Here is a 21,507-nt window from a genome sequence, read left to right on the forward strand (position 1 = left end):
CCCCCCCCCCCTTTGCTGTATCTATAAAGTTTCTCCATTTCTCCCATGCCCCCCACCATCCCTATTATGAGTCAGCATCCTCATATCAGAGAAAACATTTAGCATTTGGCTTTTTTGGGGTTGGCTTACTGCACTTAGCATAATATTCTCCAAATCCATCCATTTACCCTTCAAATTCCATAATTTTGTTCTCTTTTAATGCTGAGTAATATTCCATTGTGTATATATTTTCCCTATTCATTCATCTACTGAAGGGCATCTGGGTTGGTCCTCCTGATTTGATTTTTAAATACCTAAAGTGTTATGGTCAAAATTGTTATACAATCCACCACAGATTATTTGAACATTTTTGTTTATGTTTATTCAAATTGTTGAAATTGAGTTATGTCAGGCATTACTAAATTCATGAAAAGAAAATGTTCATATATTGAGGCATTCATTGATGATAACTCAATTTACTTCTCAGACACCCATAGGAAAAGTAATTCATTCTTTTCAGGTTCTGGTACCTCTATTATTCGCTTGTTAACTAGGCCTAAATGATGAACATTTTTTAATTTTAATTTAATGTTGTTACATTCAAGCGGTCTCTTTTTGCATAGTTCAAAACATTCAAATTTTGTTTTTAAAGTAGCTATTTAAAAATAAAAGATTATTTTTGCTAAACATCAGTTTATAATGAATTTTGATCCAGGTCAGATTTAGGGTAACTGTAACTTTTAACATGTTTGTGTTTTGTTTGATACCAGGGATTGAGTCCAGGAGCACTTATCCCCTGAGCCACATTCCCAGCTGTATTTATTTTTTATTTTGAATCAGGATCCCACTAAGTTGTATAGAGCCTTGCCAAGTGGCTGAGGCTGGCCTTAGAAGTTGGAATCCTCCTGCCTCAGCCCCATAAATTGCTATGATTACAGGCGTATAACACCATGTCCAGCTTTAATATGCTTTTGATTGTAGAGTGCTATTGAATTTTAAATTTTTATTTAACAGATCTCCAAGCACTTATTAACTGGATTTTTAAAAAAGAGATATACTTTTAAGGACTGCCAGTATCCCCCCCACAACACACACACACACACACACACACACACACACACACACACCTGCCCTGCCTCTCTGAATCAGAATATATTTTTATCATTGTCTTAAAAGTCACTGGCTGTATAGGACTGTGGAAAAATAAGATGAATGGAAGTGCAGAAGAGAAGATTTTCTTCCTAAATTTTGCCTGGGATCCATCTTTTAAAGCAGTTATTTGCTGAACAGTGTTTTAGGCTGAAAGTTCCCTGCTGGGTAGTAAGAGGAAAGGAGAAGAAAGTGGGCATGGAGGCAGATACTTTTGGAGATTAGGTCGCTGGGAATTAAAAAATCTTTTAAGAGCTGTGCAGTTTCCATATGTCATCTTACATTGATGGAAGAAGTAGTGGTTGTAGTTTGTTATGACACTAACATACTTTCTTCTATTCTTTCTATGTATCCCAAATCATGTCATTTTTTGCATAACTTTGTGGTTGAAAGTAGAAATTGTTGTTAAAAACTGGGCTATCTTTGTGCTTAGCAAGTTTAAGAGGAAGATAAACTTCGAGCATAGTCTCTGGAGAAAACATGTAGAGGAAAGTTAAAGAAATATAATTCACATATATTCAGTTGTGTAGACTACCTCTGCAGGAGAAAGCCTTTATGAATCTTTGGAGTACAACTCCAAATTTGAAGTAGAGGCTAGAAAGAGCAGTTTGCATGAGTAAAGTTTCATTTGGATGAAAAAAAAAATGTGATCTTATTTCTTTGTTATCTATTCTATGTAGAAATAGGCCCAATTAATCTTATTTAAATGAGATGAAATGAGAACTTGAAATTATTCTAGCATTTTATGTGGCACATTGTAAATACTGAGTAAATGTTAGTGTTATAATTTCAGATTTACAAGCTTACCCTTAGAATAGTGCTTCGGAATTAGAACTAGAGCTTGTTAAAATAAGATTGCAGAGCCCCACTCCCATAATTTCTGATGATCTAGTCTGTATAGGGGGAAAAAACGTGGATTTCTAACAAATTCCCATGTGATACTAATGGTACTTGTCTGAGAAATGTTGCTGTAGATTAAGAGCTTTGAAAAGAAGAAATTCTGATAGAAAATATTTATAATCTTCAGGGAAAGGTCATGATTATTTTTTAATAAACCATATGTATTAAAACAGTTTAATAGCCACATAGTAGCCAGTGTAATGAATTAATGAATTAATCAGATACTTACACCTACTTAAGTAATGAATAACTTTGGAATGTTCAGTATTAGAAGTGCAGGGTAGTTTGTCTCATAAAAGTGAAGTTCATTTTCGTGCTTAGATAATTTATAGATTTTGCACTTGCACAAAGGTGAGAGGTGTAAATATCTTTGAAAGTAGAAAATGTGGTCAAGTATAATCAGTAGGTGGGAAGAGGGAAAGCAAAAATAACTGTCCTGTGCTCAGGGTAGAGACTAAGTAGATTCATTGAATTCTGTATTTCTACAGTAATTTATAAGATAATTTTTTTTGTTACTAGGCAGAAATACTATGATTTATTCCCATTTATAAAACAACAAAGAGAAAACAGATGATAAAAACTTCTTTTAATTGAAAATGCAGTTGATTTCAGTACATTTCTCAACTGTAACATTGAAAACAAGTAAACATTAGAATGGCATTATCAAGATTCTAAAAATGATAGTCAAGCTAGAATTCTCTATTTGGGAAAGTTATTTCAAGATGAGCATAAATGCAGACATTTTAAATTAAGCCAAAATGAAGGGAGTTTAGAGAATGTTTGACATGTGCTTCAGGAAAAGAAATGATTTGAGAAGGAGACGTTTAAATTGAAGTAGACAGGGTTCAGTCAGAGAAAATAAAGAATTTAAATGTTTCAAGCAGAAAGCAATTAAAATTTTAAAAAAAATGGGAAATTTAAAACTTGTAATAAGGGATTGAAGATCAAAGTTGAGCACCGGAGATTGTAAACCATACATAAAGCAGCAACAGTAGCTTCCTCTTAACTCAATGTATATTATGCAATTTAAATGGTAATGCTGTGTCTGTGTGCCTCAAATATACCATTCTGTTGGGCGATGTCAATAATGAGGAATGCTATGTATGTTTGGGGGCAAGGGTATGGAGAAAATCTATACCTTCACTATAGTTTTGCTGTGAACCTAAAACTGCTCTAAACAATAATGTTAGTTTTTTTTTTTCTTTTAATGAGATAGGACCAAAATATCCCCTCTAAAGAGGAGTGATTGACATCTAAAAGAATTAAGAATTTGATTAACTTTAAAACGTCTTAATTTAACATGGATGTTAACATCTCTTTGAAAAATAATTAATTTAAACAATTTGGATCTCTAAAAAAAACTCAGTTGAAACAATACATATTATCACAGAAAATGTGATTGATAAGTGTATATAGGCAAAAACTCCTGTCAAAAGGAAAATACTTTGATGATAAATCACAATGTAAAACATGTGTGTGTGCTATATTTAAGAGTTCTTAAAATACAAGAGCTGTGAGTGTTGAAAATGAGATTTAATTCAGGTTAGAAAGCATTGAATTTCAATTTCTTAGTTTCTGTCCTTCACTCTGCCTTAATCTGCCATTTTTCTTTTGCGTGCGTGCGCGCGCGCACACACACACACAATGTTGTAATGATTGGGTCCAGTCCATGGTGGAGTTTAAGTAAAAATCCCTGTGTTAACTCTAAGAGAAAAGAAGCATATTTAAATATTTAATTGAGACTTTAAAGCAGATCCATGACAGGCTGAGTGGACCAAAAATAAAACTATGTAAGTTTTAAATGGTTTTGTAACAAGCTAGAGCATATATACAAACACTGATAAAGAATAAACTTTTATTTAAACTATCTTTGGAATATCAGAAAATGTGCAAAATCTTGATCATATACCAAACTTCAAATTATAGAAAAATAAAAGAGTAGAGAATGCATTCTCTGATCACAATATGGAATAAGATGATTAGGAGATAATGGACTGAGATAAATCTAGGAGATGATAAAAACTTATCATGTGCCAGGCATAGTTGCACACACCTGTAATTCCAGCAGCTCTGGAGACCAAGGCATGAGGATGGCCTAGTTCAAGGTCAGCCTCAGCAATTTAGCAAAGCCCTAAACAACTTAATGAGACCTTGTCTTAAAAATAAAAAAGAGCTGGGGATGTGGCTCTTTGGTTAAATGCTTCTGGGTTCAATTCCTGGTAGGGGGAAAAAAAACCCAACCTACAGGTAAATCTAAATGCTGTTAGGCAGCTCTAAAGATCAAAAGGGAGATGAAGCTACTGTGATGAAACTTCTCTGTGTTGGAACCTGTAGAGATAGCTCAGTGCTGAGAATGAACTTCTTGCTTTCAGCCCTTACTGATAAAGAAAGTATGGGAAGAATGTAGTTAAGCACCTAACCAAAGAAGCCAGAGAAAGAGCAAAATAAATCTAAATAAAATAGAAATAAGTAGGATAAAAGTAATACATTATGAAAATAATTATTAAATCAATCCATAGTCTTTTTAAAACAGATGATGCAGATTGCTAGTTAACCTGATTAAGTAAAACTAGGAGAAACCATGAGTACATTAAAAAAAGAAAAAGAAAGAAAGAAACTGGGGAAATGACTGCCAGTACATAGGAAGAAAAAAACACTAAGAAAAAACTGTGCTCAAATCTGTTGTAGGTAATTTGGGGAACTTGAATGAAAGAGATTATTTTCTAGGGAATGTAAGTGATCTAGACAGGCCAGGCCCTAAAAGGAAACAAAAATCTTTATGGACTAATAAATTATGATAGGAAAAAATAAAGTTGACAAATAGAAAATAATGTAAGGACACACCTAACTGGAAAAAGTGAGACATCTAAAAGAAGAAAACTTTAAATTTTGTTTAATTAACAATATCTTAAACAAATAGAAACAACATATTCCTAGATGGAAACACATCATAAAAATCGGTGTATAAATTTTACATGATTGTAATGAAAATGCCAATGGATACATTTGGTTTAGGAAATAGATAAGTTGTTTTCAAACTTTAAAATACAGTTTACCAATGAAAATTCAGAGGATAAAGAATAATGAGAAGGCAAGCTGGGCAGGTTGTTGGGGGCTGAGGCAGAAGGTTGACAAGTTTGAGACCATACTCAGTAACTCAGTGAGATCCTGTCACAAAACAAACCAATCAAAACCAAACCAAAACAAAAACTCCCCTGGGTTCAATTTCCAGCACCAAAAAGCAAGAGTAGGGGTTAATGAGAGGGCACCGGTTCCTACAAGATGTTACCACATATTATGATGAAATTTTAATTAAAACTGTGTGGTGTAAGAATACAGAGAATGTCATCCCACATTCTTGTAGGAATTTAGTAAATACAATATAAACATTATTCTTCATGTGAAAAATAAAATACTTAGTGCACTCATCATAAAACAAATTCCAGATAGATTGAATATTTAAATAGAAATGAACGAAACTGGCAAACTTTTAAAAGAAAATTCAGGTTACAGTTGTTTAAAATCCTATGGAAAACAGTAAAAAAGGAATAAAGAAAATAATGCAAGGAAGCATGGGATAGAGGCAGACTCAAGGTAGCTGCTTGAAGCAAGTTAGGTAAATGGCCTTAATAAGAAGCTGATGTCGAGTTAAGACCTAATGGAAGAGAGGAAGTGTTTGCCATGTACATACTGAGAGAAGAGTACTACATCCTCAGGTTTTATCAGGTGCTGTATGCCTGGATGGAAAGAGGTGTGGAATTTCTTAGGTGTACCCTTGAGACTAGGGTAGCTGTAACAAGGGAAGCTGGAACAAGTGATTACCATTTTGTAATCACTTCACCTTTTTCAGAAGGTTACATAATAAGCCATTAAGTATTTTGAACCAATGGAATGATGATGTGACTTGTGTTGAGAATAGATTATGGATTTTAGGAGGTTAAATATGGGAAGAAATGATACTAGTAAAGAGCCTTTTATAATAATACAGATAAGAAATATTGTGACTTCATTGAGAATAGTAACATTGAGCCAGTGCTTTGGTTTGAATGTTTTTGTTGTTCCCCCTTTACCACCACCACCACCGATATTCATTTGTAGAAACCTAATCTCCAGTATGAAGGTATTTGGATGGGGATCCTTAAGAGTGAGTGGAATGTGTCCTTACAAAAGAAGCTTAGAGACCCCCTATCCCTTTCTCCATTTATTGCCACAGGAGACTCAGGAATGAGGCCTTTGCCAGATAACAAATCTTGATCTTGTACTTCCATCCTTCAGAACTGTGAGAAATAAATTTCTCTTATTTATAGATTACCCAGTTTTAGGTATTTTGTTACAGAAGCCCAGAAGGACTAAGAAATCAGCAAGGAGTGCTTAGACTTTGGATATATTTTAGAGATAGGGCTGAACGATGCTGTTGGTTAAAGTTAATAAGGAGATGGTTAATTAATAAGATGAAGATAATGCTTGGCAGGGTATTCAGAAACTCAATTTAGGACAAAGATGCCTGTTAAATTAAAATTGGAGCTGTCAGGCATGAGGTATTAGTGCAGAAAGAAATCTGGTATCTGAGATACACATCACATAATCATGAGTGTACAAAATTGTGATAGGGGATAAGACCACCAAAGAAATTCATGAAGATTAAAAGGCGACGAGGTACATAGATTTAGCTCTGGGATACTTAAAATATAAAAGTGATGATGAGGAGGAAGTAAAGTAGAATGTGATGTAACTGCCAATGAGGTGGGTTCAAGTTAAGAATTCACAGTTAACTATTACATTTAGCAACCTGGAGGTCATTGTTGACCTTGTAACAACACTTACAATGGTAAAAGCTTGGTTCCAAGAAGTTAAAGAGAGTGGAGAAGACAAATTGGATTGAGTGTGAACTTTTGTGTGTGTGCAAAGTTCTTCTGTTAGAAAAGCAACAGGATGGTAGCTAAAATAGGTTTGCAAGAGATTTTTTTTTTTTTTAAACTTGATAAGAAAGAAAAACTTTGAATGGCTTGTGGAAAAGATCCAGGATAGATGGAAAAGTTGATGATATGAGAAAGGATGTAGAATTTAGGAAGGTAAGCAAGGGATACAGATGATCTTCTGATCAGATCTGGCAACTTGGATCACTCATTTTGGAATGACAAGAGAAGTAGCATAGTATATCAAAGTATGTTGGGATAAATGCTGGTAAGTGAAGACTGTGTTGATGGAAGCCGTTGAAAATTACCTTCTTGTTTCTTTTTATATTTTCAATAAACTGAAGAGCAAAATCATCTGGAAAGAATGGGGATGGTTGTCAGAAAGTGCTAAGTCAGGTTAATTTGATCTTATAGAGGGGGCATAGTTAATGCATATGTCTAGGATATAATCATTGTTGTTGTATGGAGTGGAAAGAATAAAAGATATTTGGAGAAGAGGACGTATAGATGATAAAACTAAGAATTGTGACAGGAGTGGATTCGGAGGCAGAGACAGTGAACTGATAATTAAAGATTTCCAAGAATGCATGGGGTGATAGAAGGAGTAACAAGGAGAGAAATATTGGGTGGTTTATGTTACAGGAGATTTTTAAGCTGGGGCATTTAAGAGAGAAAATGGTTAGAAGATGCTGTATAGCAAGGAGAACACTGACTCCATGTAAAAGTCTCTGAACATGGCTTGCAGAAGGGCTTCAGGGAAAGCAGTGTTTTCAGGGGTGAGCAGATTCAATTAGATAAACGGAATAGTTAGGGAAGGAATGGACGTAGTTAGGAGCACTATGAGGATGGTGAGAGGTTTATCTTTTACTTATATTAAAATGCACATAATGTTTGATGTAGCACTTATGTCCTGGGATAAATGGACTTAAACATTTAAGAATATTCTTCAATATGTGAGAAATAATAGGAGGATATAATTGCACAATAAAACTTTAGAAATTAATTATTTTACTCAGTTAATTATAATTACTATAGTAAACTGATTAAATTCATGATATATTCATGTGATGGAATTCTATGCAATCCTTGGGAAAGAATGAAAGAATGCTAATATATACAGATATGAAATGATTACAAGATACTGTTAGTTGAGGGGAAAAACACTTATGAAAACCAGTATGTATAATGCCATTTCATGTGTTTAGTTAAAAAATGTGAATTCCCACATGTTTGTGCATAGGAAAATTCTTATTAGGATATAGAAACTAAAATTATTGGAGGCTTATTTGGAAATCCTGGAAGGAAGACCTTTTTATCCTGTACATTTTTACTGTTGGCTACATATTTTTTTTAATAAAAAAGTTTCAGAACATTCAAGCTGTGTTGGAAGATTTTCCACAATTAGTGGGAGATTAAATTTTTCATCATAGAAAATGAAAATTATGTGACATACTTGACATTCTTCTATGGATCTCTCAAATACTGTTTGTTTTTGTTTTGTTTTTTAAATATATTTTTTTAGTTGTAAATGGACACAATATCTTTACTTTATTTACTTATTTTTTATGTGGTGCTGAGGATCAAACCCAGTGCCTCACTCATTCTAGGTGAGTGATCTACCACTGAGCTACAACCCCAGCCCTGTTTTTGTTTTTTTATATCTTGATTTTTCATCGGCTCAGTCAGTATCTGGCAGATAACAGGTCCTCCAAATATTTGATTACTGAAAATATTCATGCATCATTCTTTAATTTAGGTGGGCCTCAGGAACCATTGACTTCTGAATTCCTGTGCGTGTTTTAACTTAACTGATTTGATTATACTATGTACAATCATTCCTACTAATTATGAACCCTGTGAGCCTACCTTATTCTTTTCCCTCCTCATATTAACTTCTTGCTCAAGTTGAATTTCTGTTATCACTATGTATAAAATAGTGTATAGTGTTATTCTTTATTGTTATTCTTGTCTGTGTGTATGATCTTTAGAGACCAGCCCATTTATTAACATTACAATGGCAGTTTGCATAATGATTGGGAGCATAGACTCTGAAACTAGATGGTTTTAATTATGTAACATAATCTTGGTCAAATTATTGAACATCAGTATACCTTAGTTTCTTTATCCATTTAGTAAAGACTTAATTTATGTACAATTCTTAAAAACAATGCTTGACATATAGTAAGTATTATATATGTAGTGGGAGTTTATCTATTAATATTGATTAATTTGAGAGGAGGCTTAATGACACCAATTCTTTATTGACCTTACTCATGTTTGTGTTATTTAAAGATCTGCCCATTTCTTTTCATTAATGATCAATTTCTTAATGTATATTCTGTTTCTTTGAAATTATGGTTACCTGTTATTCTTGTGACACACTGATAATAATGAATGAGATTTTTTAACAACTGTTCTTACTTGATACTTTCCTTTGATAAATTGGGTTCCAGTGTTCAGGGATATTAATCTACCTTGTTTGTTAATACGTATTTTATAATTGCAAAAAGGTATAACAGACTGTAGGAACACTGACAAAATTCATTTCTTGGGCATATTGACAGCTTTGCAATATGTGTGCCACATTATACCTGAAGTATGCATTAATCTGGTGTTCTATGTGGTCTGTTGCCTTGCTGCTTAATCAGTTGATTGATGGCCCTTTTGACAAAGAATATAACTAGTTTTTTATAACTGAATTGTGTTTTTCAACTGTTCACATAAATCACTTTCTTTAAACAGTTGAAATATTTCAAAGTATGAAAGAAAAAAACAGCCATGTTTAAAGTAAGTTTCCAGTATATTTTTCAGAGGAAATTTGTGTATTTTGAGTTAAAAACATCCTGTGAAATCAAATTTATCATTACAGTAAATTTTTCATAAACCAGTGGGTTTAATAATTGCTGGTGATAACATAGGGCAGAAGTGGATTTTATATAATAGCAAGACTTCTTACAGTTATTTTTAAGATTTAAATTGCATAAGCAGATACATTTCACTTACTTTGCTTACCTTTTGTCTCAGCCTATCTAGTCATGGTACACTTTTGTATTATTTTTGTGTTATGCGACTATAGTAAAAGTGAAATATCCAAAACATAAGAAAATAATAGCAATGAAATCAAATCAAAATGTTAATTTTTTAGTGTGAAATGTAAAAGTGGACTAATGTAGCTAAATAATAAACTGGGTTACAAAAAAGGACAGAACTGTCTGTAACAACAGGGTAACAGAAAAAATAATACACTTTAAGTCATTGTATCAGCTGTTTTGATAGTTTGTGTCAGTTTTCTCTTCAGTATCTTTGAACTTGATTTAATAAGTTGCTGTTTAATATTAAAGCTTTTTTATATTAAAAACTAATAGTTTACTAATGGTATGTTTTTCAGTGGCATACTTTTACTAGTACAACATTGTAATGCTATTGTTTTATTAGCTGTGTATGTTTATAAGTGAGCAAAAGAGCATTTAGGCATGATTTAACTGGTTCTCACTTGAAGTCTCAGGCACACCAAAACCTCCTAAGTTGAAGACAGGATTTCGGTTCTTATATAAATTCCTCAAAAGTTAATAAGAGCTTGTACTTTGCTTTGCTCTGTTATTTACCAAATATAGTATTATTTCTCCTTCAGTGACATGAGGCTGTGAAAATAAAATTGAGTTGAGATACATGAATATTTGCCATCAATATAATTCTGCTGTGATAGTGTCTACAGCACAGCAAATGGTAGCTGGGCAGCAGTTCAATTAAGATTAGTGTACAGATTAATCCATTACATTGCTATATAGTCATATTTTATTGGAGGGAACATTTGCTGAATTGTGCCATAGTTAGTTACACTTAATAAAATTCTTGCAAAAATTATGTAAAATTAAAGAAGAAACTAAAGTTCGTGAATAAATTGACATCACACTGTCTTGAATGGAAATATTCTTAATGTGTACTTACCCTTTTTTATCCATCATCACCAGCTTAGTAAGTTTCTTATTAAATGATTAACTAACCATTAATTGTTCAGTAAAGGTATATGACATCATGTAGGTGTTTATATTTATATGCCTTTAATGAACATTTGACATATGCAAGTATTTGAGAAGAAATTCCCATACATGGTTGCAGAAGGCACATTCATATCTAGTTTTATTTCATGTTAAGCCTTAACCTTTATACTTTACATTCCGACTTGTACACAAATAATCATTGGCATCAACTCTAATGCCAGATTACCTGATTTTTTAAAAATGCTATCTCAATCACATGTAAGATAGCTGATTTTGAGCAGGTTACTTTAATTCCTATTGTTTTCATCTAAAAATATGGATGATGATAATAAATAATAACCACCTCATAGGGGTGTTAGATTAAATGAGTTAATACCTGCAAAATGTTTAATAGTGAATCATACATGGACATTGTTATTATTATGATATAATTGTAGATCAGTGAGAATTATCATGTAGTCTAGATTTATAGCTAAACGACTAGGGAGGATGCTTAAATCATGTGGAGAAGTAATGTATGTGATGATTCTTTTCAATTTTTACTTCCATTAGGCCACTTGGATTCCTAGCTAGTTATATAACAATGACTTTGTTGAGGCTCCACCTTAAGTTCCTCAAAAGTTAATAAGAGCTTGTACTTTGCTTTGAAATAGCTTACTTTGAAATTTGCCTTTAAACAAACAATAAGATCACTAAGAAATAGGACTGAATTCCCCAAGTTAACTCTAAATGAAGGGAAAGAGTTTAAGGATTGCTGCCCCTATTTGTAATATAAGTGATATGTATTGGTGCCGCAGTCTGGCTGGGCACAAAATCACAAGCCACTCGAGCAGGAACAAACTTTATTTCCGAACTCCCGTGAACGCCACGCACGTGGCCTTCTCCCGGGACACACCACACTAACCGGCACTCCCTCCTCCGGAAATCTCTCCTACCACACTTCCCCAACCAATAGGAACTCTCTGGGAATCCCCGCGAGAGCTCCAAAGTAGCAGGCCGAGGTGGACAGCAGGGGTCTAATATCCAAGTGAATATACATCTTAACATAACCATTATCATCTCAGTGGCTTGCTGGCGTCACCTTTCAACCAAAAATGCCATGCAACCAAAAATGCCATGCTTCATTCCTACTCGGCTATGGCTCTCAGCATCCCCCCCCCCCTTCTGTTTAATTAAGCACCAAGCATGTGGCTTAGGGACTGTGCCTGTTAGGCTGTCCAGTACTACATATGACTCTTACCGGTCATCGGATGAGCTGACCTCAAGGCGTCAGCCTCCTGTCTTAGGTTGGTACCACTGCAATTGGATCATACCCGTCACTGACTACCGGTCCAGCATACAGCCATACTTGTGGATAGTCCTATGCACCAGTGGGGGGGTGAGGTTCTTTGCCTCACCTCTGTTGGCCCCCAAATTTGGCCTTGGTGCCAGTGGGGGGGTGAGGTTCTTTGCCTTACCTCTGTTGGCCCCCAAAATTTAGACCATCACTAGCAGAAGGGAGGAGGATACAGAAATGCCACGACACTAAGCCAATTGATGGCTCCTTTGAAAAATTGTACCACCAGTGACACCATCAGCAAAAATACTCCAGCATTACCACAATTCGCTGCACCAACAGATAGTTCACAATGTATACAAGTGATACATAGTCCAGGCAAGTTCTGCAAGCAGTTCAAAGCGGAGGAATCTATCAATATGTCCATTTCCTCCCAAAGTAAATCGACTCCTTGATTGAGCATTACTTGTTGAGTTATTATTTATTGATGCATCAGTTTATACAGTTTACTGTGATAGCTATCCAAGAAGCTGTAGTTTGGTTTTATCTTTTTCTTCACTGGCACTGGGATGAAGATAGGAATTCTGGCAATGATGGCTTAAAAAAAAAAATATGTAACATTCCAACAGGTACTAAGAAAACAATTTTCTGAACAATTTACATTATCCTGAACAGAATTATTAAATATAATGGAAAGGAAAGGTGAAAGTAAACAAACAGATCTGTTAACCTCCTTATTTGTTCACATTTAAAACAATCCTCAACAGCTGTTTACCCATATTGGAGATCACTTTTGTTTGGGAGATATATCGGGAATGGATTTGGGGAAAAGTAATGATAAAAATGGCTCAATTTTTATGTGTGTTCTGTCCCTTTTTCATCACCCAGTTCAGTATTTCAGCTTGTATGCTATTTTATTAAAATAGCATTAAGTGCTCTGAAATCTGTCACAAAATGGCAGGAAAAGAAATAACTAGAATTTGTGCAAAAATTAATTGATAATATTCTTTTGACATGTTTATAATGTACCAAACCATTCAAACCATTAAATTTTACTATGGTTAGTAGAGCTGAATTGAAAAGCTGAACAAAAGCCTATCTGCAAGCACAGCTGTATATGCACAGCTAGCTGTCTTGATGTATCTTGATGTGTTATCGTGGACATGGGCCTAGCATAATTTGAACATATTTCAAATAGATCCTTTATTCATGTAGATCAAATAATTTTCACTTTAAAATTAGAAAGTATAAAATTCTGAAAATTGTTTTTGTAAATGTCACAAGGATAGGTAAATGATTTTAAGAGATAAACTATATACTTTTTCCTCCTTAGTATTGAGTTTGACAGAGACTGTGACTATTTTGCAATTGCTGGGGTTACAAAGAAGATTAAAGTCTATGAATATGGCACAGTCATCCAGGATGCAGTGGATATTCATTACCCTGAGAATGAAATGACTTGCAATTCCAAAATCAGGTATTTACATGGTTTTCTTGTCCTTGGTATGTATAATTAGAGATTGTTTTACCTTTCCATGAGATTCCTTACACATTCGTGGTGAATGATGTAATTGCACTGCATATATGGAGGATGTGTTATTGACTTAAAACAGAATATCTTTTTAGATGTTGTAGAATTTGGGGGAATTGAGAATAGCTAAAACCATAAATGTTGAAAGTTTGACTTTGTTAGAACATTTTAATTGAAATTTCAGTCATAAGTTCATTGGTCAAGGCAAAATTTTTTGGATATAAATACAGAAACCCAGTTCAAACTAGTTTATCTGGCTTGTGTGATTCTCTACAACTGAAAGCTGTAACCTCATATCCATCTTACAACTAGTGATCAGAGTAAAAAGGATTAAAGGCCATTACTTGATTTATTACTTTCAGTTTAAAAACCTAGGCGTTGTTGGTAGAATTGTGATTGTGAACTTTAAATAAAAGCTGCTCTTTCTGATCACATTAAAATCCTTTATATCCTATTATTTATATGTAAAGTAAGTTTTAACTTTCTTTCAGCTGTATCAGTTGGAGTAGCTACCATAAGAACTTGTTAGCTAGCAGTGATTATGAAGGCACTGTTATCCTATGGGATGGATTCACAGGACAGAGGTCAAAGGTCTATCAGGTAAATTAAGGATACTAGTTATATAAGAATAAGAATTATATTTTTGCCTCATTTTCTTAACAATTATAGAACTTCATGTGTGTTATGATTACAGATTTGAAGACTATTTGATATTTTTTACACATGTGTGATAATTGTAATACCTCATCCAAAGGATTTCTTCAGACTTTGATGTTTTTATCAATCTCTCAAATAAATTTCCAAAAATAATAATATTAGTTAATGTATATATAAAAAGATTTATAATTGCTTTGCATCAATATTTTAGGTTGCTTTTGTTTTTTTAGCCTCTTGTCTTTCCTGCCCTTTCATAGCAATAAATTGGTTATCAGTATTTTGTTGTTTCATTTTACTTTATTTATTTTAAGATCTATATTCTAAGTCTTTTTGTCTTCCTTTTACATCCAGGAGCACGAGAAGAGGTGTTGGAGTGTTGATTTTAATTTGATGGATCCTAAACTTTTAGCTTCAGGTTCTGATGATGCAAAAGGTACTATTTGAATCTCTCTCCTAGCATTACCCTCTCCTGCTAATTCCTTTAATTGGCTGAGATACAAACACTTAGTGAAAGTCTCCTGGCATTCCTTTGTGATTACTGATAAACTATGCCAAACATAATTTACAAAAATCAGTTTCTCTTTTTTGAGTGAAGGAAAAATGAATGTATTGCATTCTTATAATGATGTTTTCTGGATTTGTGCCACATAATGACATTTTAAATTGCTGTCATCTTATAGCCAGGTCCTTTGGAAGTTTTTGGTGTATCCTAAAGTCTCTTCACAAAGTTTATAATATTTTAAGGCAAAACCTCTGTATTTCTTTTTGCCTGTTTAATTGACTTTTTCTCTTTTTCTTGTTTATCCATCTTTGTTATCATTTTCTGTTATTCTTACTGTGCTTTTCTGGTATGATTCTTCTATTAGGTTTATAAAGCTCTGTGGACAAATTTCTTTTACCTTAGAGTCAGTAGCCTTAAATTCTTTGCCCTTTTGTTCTTTTCTTCATGTAACTTCCAGACTAATGGTTAGATAGACAAAAATAGGTCTGGCATTGCAAGCATTCTGTTTTCTCTACATCCGTTCAACACTTATTATTTCCTTCCTTCTTACCTTCCTCCTTTCTCTTGCCTTTCCCCTTTTAATTTATTTGTTTATATTTTTTTAAATATATGTTTGAAGATCCTAATATTAGGAACAAAGTGGTAGCTCATTGGGGTTTTGATTTCTGCTTTTTTGACATTTATTGTTATTGATTATCTTTTTTTAATGTATGCATTGGCCATTCATGTATTTTTTTTTTTTTTGAAAAATTATCTATTCAAAGTCTCCTCTTTTAATCAGCTTATTTGTTTTTGTTTTTGGTTTATTTGCTTCGGTTGTAAGAATTATCTGTATATTCTGGATGTTAATCACTTATCAGATATGTGATTTGCAAATGTTTTCTCCCATTCTGTGGTTGCCTTTTTAATTTGTTAATAATGTTCTTTGATGAATGAATTTTTTTTTATTTTGATGAAATTTAAGTTGTTTTTTGTTGTTGTTGTTGCCTGTGCCTTTGGTGTCATAACCAAGAAATCACTGTCAAATTAAATGTCATGAAGCTTTTCTCCCTTGTTTCCCTTTAGGAATGTTTTAGTTCTTACATTTATGTCTTTGATCTATTTAAATTTTGTGTATGGTATAGGACACGACTTTATTCTTTTACACATGGATATCCAGTTTTCCCAGGACCTCTTGTTAAAAATACTGTCTTTTCCCATGTTGAATGGTGTCAGCACCCTTTTCAAAAATCATTCCACTGTCCATACAAGGTTTTATCTCTGGTCTTTCTGCATTAGTTATTGGTTTTTTAATGTATGTCTTTGTGCTGTTACCACATTGTTTTGATTAGTCTAGAGTTGTTTTGAAATGAAGAAGGATGAGTCGTCCTTATTTGTTTCTTTTAAAGATTATTTTGGCTATTTGAGACCCTTATACTTGGGGGATTTGGAAGGGATTGCATTGAGACTTCATTGATTTTTATTTGTTAATATTTTCTTCTTGATCTGGGCTTAATTTCCTCTCCTTTTTTGAGTTTAAGGTGAAGTTTTGTCACCGTTTTGAGACCTCCTTTTTTCTAATATAAATGCTTTGTTACGCATTTCCCTTTAAGCACTTCTATAGACGGTTCCAAAAATATTCTTACATATGAAAATATATAATGTTATCAGAGTATGTACACTTAAGCACATATTTAAATAATACTATAATGAATGCACATGTAAGGGATATGCCACCTTACTCTAGATTGCTTGTTTTGTTAACCTGTCCTTTTAATTTAATTTAATTTTTTTTTTAATTTTACTTTGGTACTAAGTATTGAATTCAGAGGTACTCAACCGCTGAGCCATATCCCCACCCTTTTAAATATTTTATTTAGAGACAGGATCTTTCTAAAGTTGTTTACGGCCTCACTAAGTTGCTGAGGCTGGCTTTGAACTCATAATACTCCTGCCCCCACCTCCCAAGCTGCTGGGATTACAAGTGTGAGCCACCTTGCATGGCTTGTTACCTGTCTTTTAAGTTAAGTTTTCTTGTGGGTCTGAATTACCTCTCAGTATAAAATCATTGTTTATTTTGGCTTTGACATTGAAGCTAGACTTTGTTGGCTTCAAATAAGTTGTTGTGTTCTTCAGGCATTCATACTTTTTGGTCCAGGTAAACCAAATTATTTCAAATTGGCACAAAGCACATCAGTCATAACAAGGAAACTTTTCAAGTTACAGAAGTACTTGCTAATGTATTTATTTCTCTTTATTGTCTTTCCCTTAGTGAAGCTGTGGTCTACCAACCTAGACAATTCAGTGGCAAGCATTGAGGCAAAGGCTAACGTGTGCTGTGTTAAATTTAGCCCTTCTTCTAGATACCATTTGGCTTTTGGCTGTGCGGGTAAGAAATGAAAGCAGATTTGTTTGATTGATGTGGTTATCATGCCTAGAGGAGCTTTTTATTTAAACAAATAGCTACCTTTGTGAGCTTAAATTTTGTTCTCATTATTTCATTATTAGACTTGAAACTAGAGATATATTGTCCTTATTTACATAGTTAATATACCTTGATTGCACTATTCTGTCACTCTTTATTACATAATTTGAGTTTGTTGATTTTTTGACTTATAAAGATATTTAAACAAGCTATATTCTGTAGGCACAATATAGCTTTTTTTTTTTTTTTAAAGGAAGCCTAATCCTCTGGCAGTTTTTATTGAGTGCCTACTATGCATAAACTAGGGACAGGGAATAATACAGTCTTTTATCATGGAGTACATGCTAATAGTATAAGTATTCAAGAAAAATATTGGTTGTTGTTTAATAGCAAAGAATCATTTGCTAAAGTACATTTCTTAACCTCAGTTACCATTTGTCTGGATTTCGGTGGGGCATTCCAACATTACACCTATTGTACTGTCATTTTAATGTTAGTGTCCTTTTGCGTTGTAAAAACAGTCATGAGTTAGAAGATAAAACATATGGCTACTTTATTCTTAATTCCTTTATCTTCTGTATCTTTTCCCTTCTTGAATATTTACTAAAATATCAAATACCATAATTTAACTTCTTCCTGGTAAAAATCTGATTTTTTAAAAATTAAGAACATCAAGGTTTACAAAAAAGATAAGTTATCATAATATGAGAACAATAGCAAATTTAAGAAAAGGGAAAGCATACTTTAAACTTTGGCATTATACCTTTCACTGTTTTTAACTCAAGTTGTCTTTCGCTGGGAAATTGATAAAATTTCATAAATTTGAAGAGGGCATGTAGGTATGGGTAGAATTCTTTTTATTAGCATATGGAATTTTCTTTATAATGATTAGCTGGTACTTGCTTCCATTAATCTCTGCATTGATGATTGTGAAAGAAGGATGTTATGCATAAAACTCTTATAAAACACTGTGGCATGCATTAATTCTTTAGTTGTTTTCATTATTAATATTTTATCATGCATTCAATTAAAATATACTTAGTTTATTGTTATTAAGGTATGTTCTGTTTTATAAACACACATTAACCATTACCCATTGTTTATGGATAGATTATATTATCAGCATTAAATTAATATGTACAGATAGGCACATCTTCAAACTTTTTCCTTCTTAGAAGATCAGAAGCTATTTTTAAAAATGCTGGTAGGCAGTCTTACACCAGTAATGATTAACTGTATAAATTTTCATACATTTCTTATTTAATTTTATTATTTGCTTTTCCATGTAAGCTTTTTAAAAAATTAGTTAATTAATTTTACAGTAAAATGAATTTTTACATACAGCATGCAAATGAAGCACAACTTCTCATTCCTCTGTATATACATGGTTCAGAGTCACTCCACTAGTGTAATCATACATGTATATAGAGTAATAATGTTGGTCTCTTTCTACTGTCCTTCCCATCCGCACAATCCTACCCATCCCCTCGCTCCCCTCTACACAAAACAGAATTCCTTCATTTTTCCCTATCTCCCTGCCTCACTATGAATCAGCATCCGCTTACCAGAGAAAACATTCAGCATTTAGTTTTTTAGTATTGGTTTATTTCACTTAGCATGATATTCTCTAGTTCCGTCCTATTACCTGCAAGTGCCATAATTTCATTCTTTTTTAAGGCTGAGTAATATTTCATTGTGTATATATACCACAGTTTTTTTTTATCCATTCCTCTGTTGAAGGGCATCTAGGTTGATTCCATAGTTCATCTATTGTGAATTGAGCTGCTGTAAACATTGATGTGGCTGCATCACTGTAATATGCTGATTTTAAGTCCTTTGAGTATAGACCAAGGAGTGGGATACCTGGGTCAAATGGTGATTCCATTCCAGGTTTTCTGAGATCTCTCCATACTGCTTTCTATGGTGGTTGCACCAATTTGCAGTCCCACCAACAGTGTATATCTTTTTCCACACATCACTGTGAACACTTATTATGGCTTATATTCTTGATAATTGCCATTCTGATTGGAGTGAGATGAAATCTTAGTTTTTTTTTGCATTTCTCTAATTACTATAGATGATGAACATTTTTTCATATTTGTTGATTGATTGTATTTCTTCTTCTTTAAAGTGTATGTTCAGTTCCTTATTGATTGGGTTATTTGTTTTGTTGGTGGTAAAGTTTTTTGAGTTCTTTATATATCCAGGAGATTAGTGCTCCGTCTGAGGTGCATGTAGTAAAGATTTTTTTTCCCATTATATAGGCTCTCTATTCATGTTGTTGATTGTTTTCTTTCCTGAGAAGAAACTTTTTAGTTTGAATTTATCCCATTTATTGATTCTTAAAATTTTACTTTTTGTAGAAGTCTTGTAAAGGAAGTCAGGTCCTAAGCCGACATAATGAAGATTTGGGCCTACTTTTTCTTCTATTAGGCATAAATGTTTTCAACTATATTTCATTATAACCTATACTCTTTAGCAGACGAAGTTTTAATTGTTTTTAAGTGTCCATATGACTCCAAAGAAATGGGAATTACAAAATGTAACCACCTATTCTTATGGTAATTACTTCTAACTGAAAATTAGAAAAAAAATAGTTTTGGAATAAATGAATGAGTTCATTTAATGAAAGTAAAAATTACAACTAGGCAGCACAGACTTTCTTGCTGTAATAATCAGGAATTAATTATCTAATTTAGCAACCAGCCACACTTTCTCTGGGTTTGCGCTGATGAGAGCACATAGTGATTGACGACTGGTGTTGTCTGAGAAACTTGTGGGTAGGGGTCAGTCTGTAGCGCAGTATTTCAAAGGAAATGCATCTACATACTTGTTCTCAATTGTACAAATGTGAAGTTGAACTCCTTTCATACATACACTCAGTTCTTGTTTTCCTTTGCTCTCTATTTTTACCTTAGATCAAATTCTACCTCTTTTGTACAAATGAAAGTTCTTTCTGTACTTTTATAATACCCATTAAAAACAAAGATACATTATGAATGCTTCCTTTTTGAAGAGGAAAGAGAAAATGACTTCTAAGATGCAACCCCAAAGTTGAAAGAGCTCTTACAGGCAGCCTGGTTAAAGTGATCCTTAATTATAGCTATAAAACATATTTATTTTTGGCCCTATTTTGCAAAAAAAACCAGCAGATACTCTAATAATATATGCCTCATAGCTTTCGACCTTTTACTGTAGGAGCAGTCAGGTTGAAAGTATACTTATGCACATATTTAAATAGGCTTGAAATTTTTCCTACAATTGTTGCTTTCAAACTATAACATTATGACAGTAGTAGTGAAGTTGTAAGCATACCAACTATGAATGGTCCTTTTGGATAAATGAAAAGAAATATTTTCTCATATATCAATTAAAATTCTGTCACTAATTTGGGCTTTTGACATAGTGATATGGTAAATTGAGATATTTTAAACATCACTTTAGTCCTTTAAAAATCACTTTAGTCCAAAAGAGAATAATATAATTGTTTATGGTTAGCTAGGAGAACATGGATTAAAAATTATACCAGGAGTAAAACCACAGCAGGAAGTACAGCTAAGTCAGTTTGCTCATTAAGAAAGAAATCTTAAATCCTTTATATTCCTTATATTGATCCATTGAGAGTAAAATAACAAGTGGAAAAAGTTTAATTATAAAATTATATTCCTAATTATCTCTAGTATTATCATCTGCTTTTTATTTTTTTCTTGGTTAGGAAAATATGTGAATCCTATTGACTTTTCGTTATCATATTGTTTGGAGATAGGCATAGTGTATAGAATGTGTGGGTGTGTGTATAGAGAGAATACTCCCTCTAGCCAGAGTACAGTTTTGTTTTGAGTCTTGCATTCTCTAGAAGGACTTATCTGATTGATTAAGATGATATGGCAAGCCTGCTGCTTTGGGCAGTCTATTAATGAAAAAAATAAGAAAGAAAATCTTACCACACAATTGATGAATGTGAGCATAACCATCTTAACTGTTAGAGTTTATTCTCCCGTCTGTTTGGATTGCTCTCTTACTTTTAATAGAAATAGAATTTCTACTTACTACATTATAGATATTTGTAGATTGATTATCCAGTTATTGCCTGTTAAAGCTATCAAATAGAACTTACTGCACTAATGGACATATTTTATATTTATATTGTCTGATGTGATAGTTCCAGCTACATGTGGCTGAGGACACTTGA

General features: G+C 33.1%; 1 protein-coding gene across 8 annotated transcripts in view; it reads left to right on the forward strand.

Annotated features, from left to right (window-relative positions):
* Window positions 1-21,507, forward strand: part of Cop1 (COP1 E3 ubiquitin ligase) — a 165,054-nt gene that overhangs the window by 88,089 nt on the left and 55,458 nt on the right. For all 8 annotated transcript variants that reach the window (XM_015491783.2, XM_015491786.2, XM_015491781.2 and 5 more), the window contains 4 exons: window positions 13,555-13,698; window positions 14,244-14,352; window positions 14,761-14,842; window positions 17,163-17,279. In XM_015491783.2, the coding sequence (XP_015347269.1) occupies window positions 13,555-13,698; window positions 14,244-14,352; window positions 14,761-14,842; window positions 17,163-17,279 (452 nt within the window). The remainder of the gene's footprint in view (window positions 1-13,554; window positions 13,699-14,243; window positions 14,353-14,760; window positions 14,843-17,162; window positions 17,280-21,507) is intronic.

This window comes from Marmota marmota, unplaced genomic scaffold, assembly GCF_001458135.2.
Source record: "Marmota marmota marmota unplaced genomic scaffold, marMar, whole genome shotgun sequence".
Classification (NCBI taxonomy): domain Eukaryota; kingdom Metazoa; phylum Chordata; class Mammalia; order Rodentia; family Sciuridae; genus Marmota; species Marmota marmota.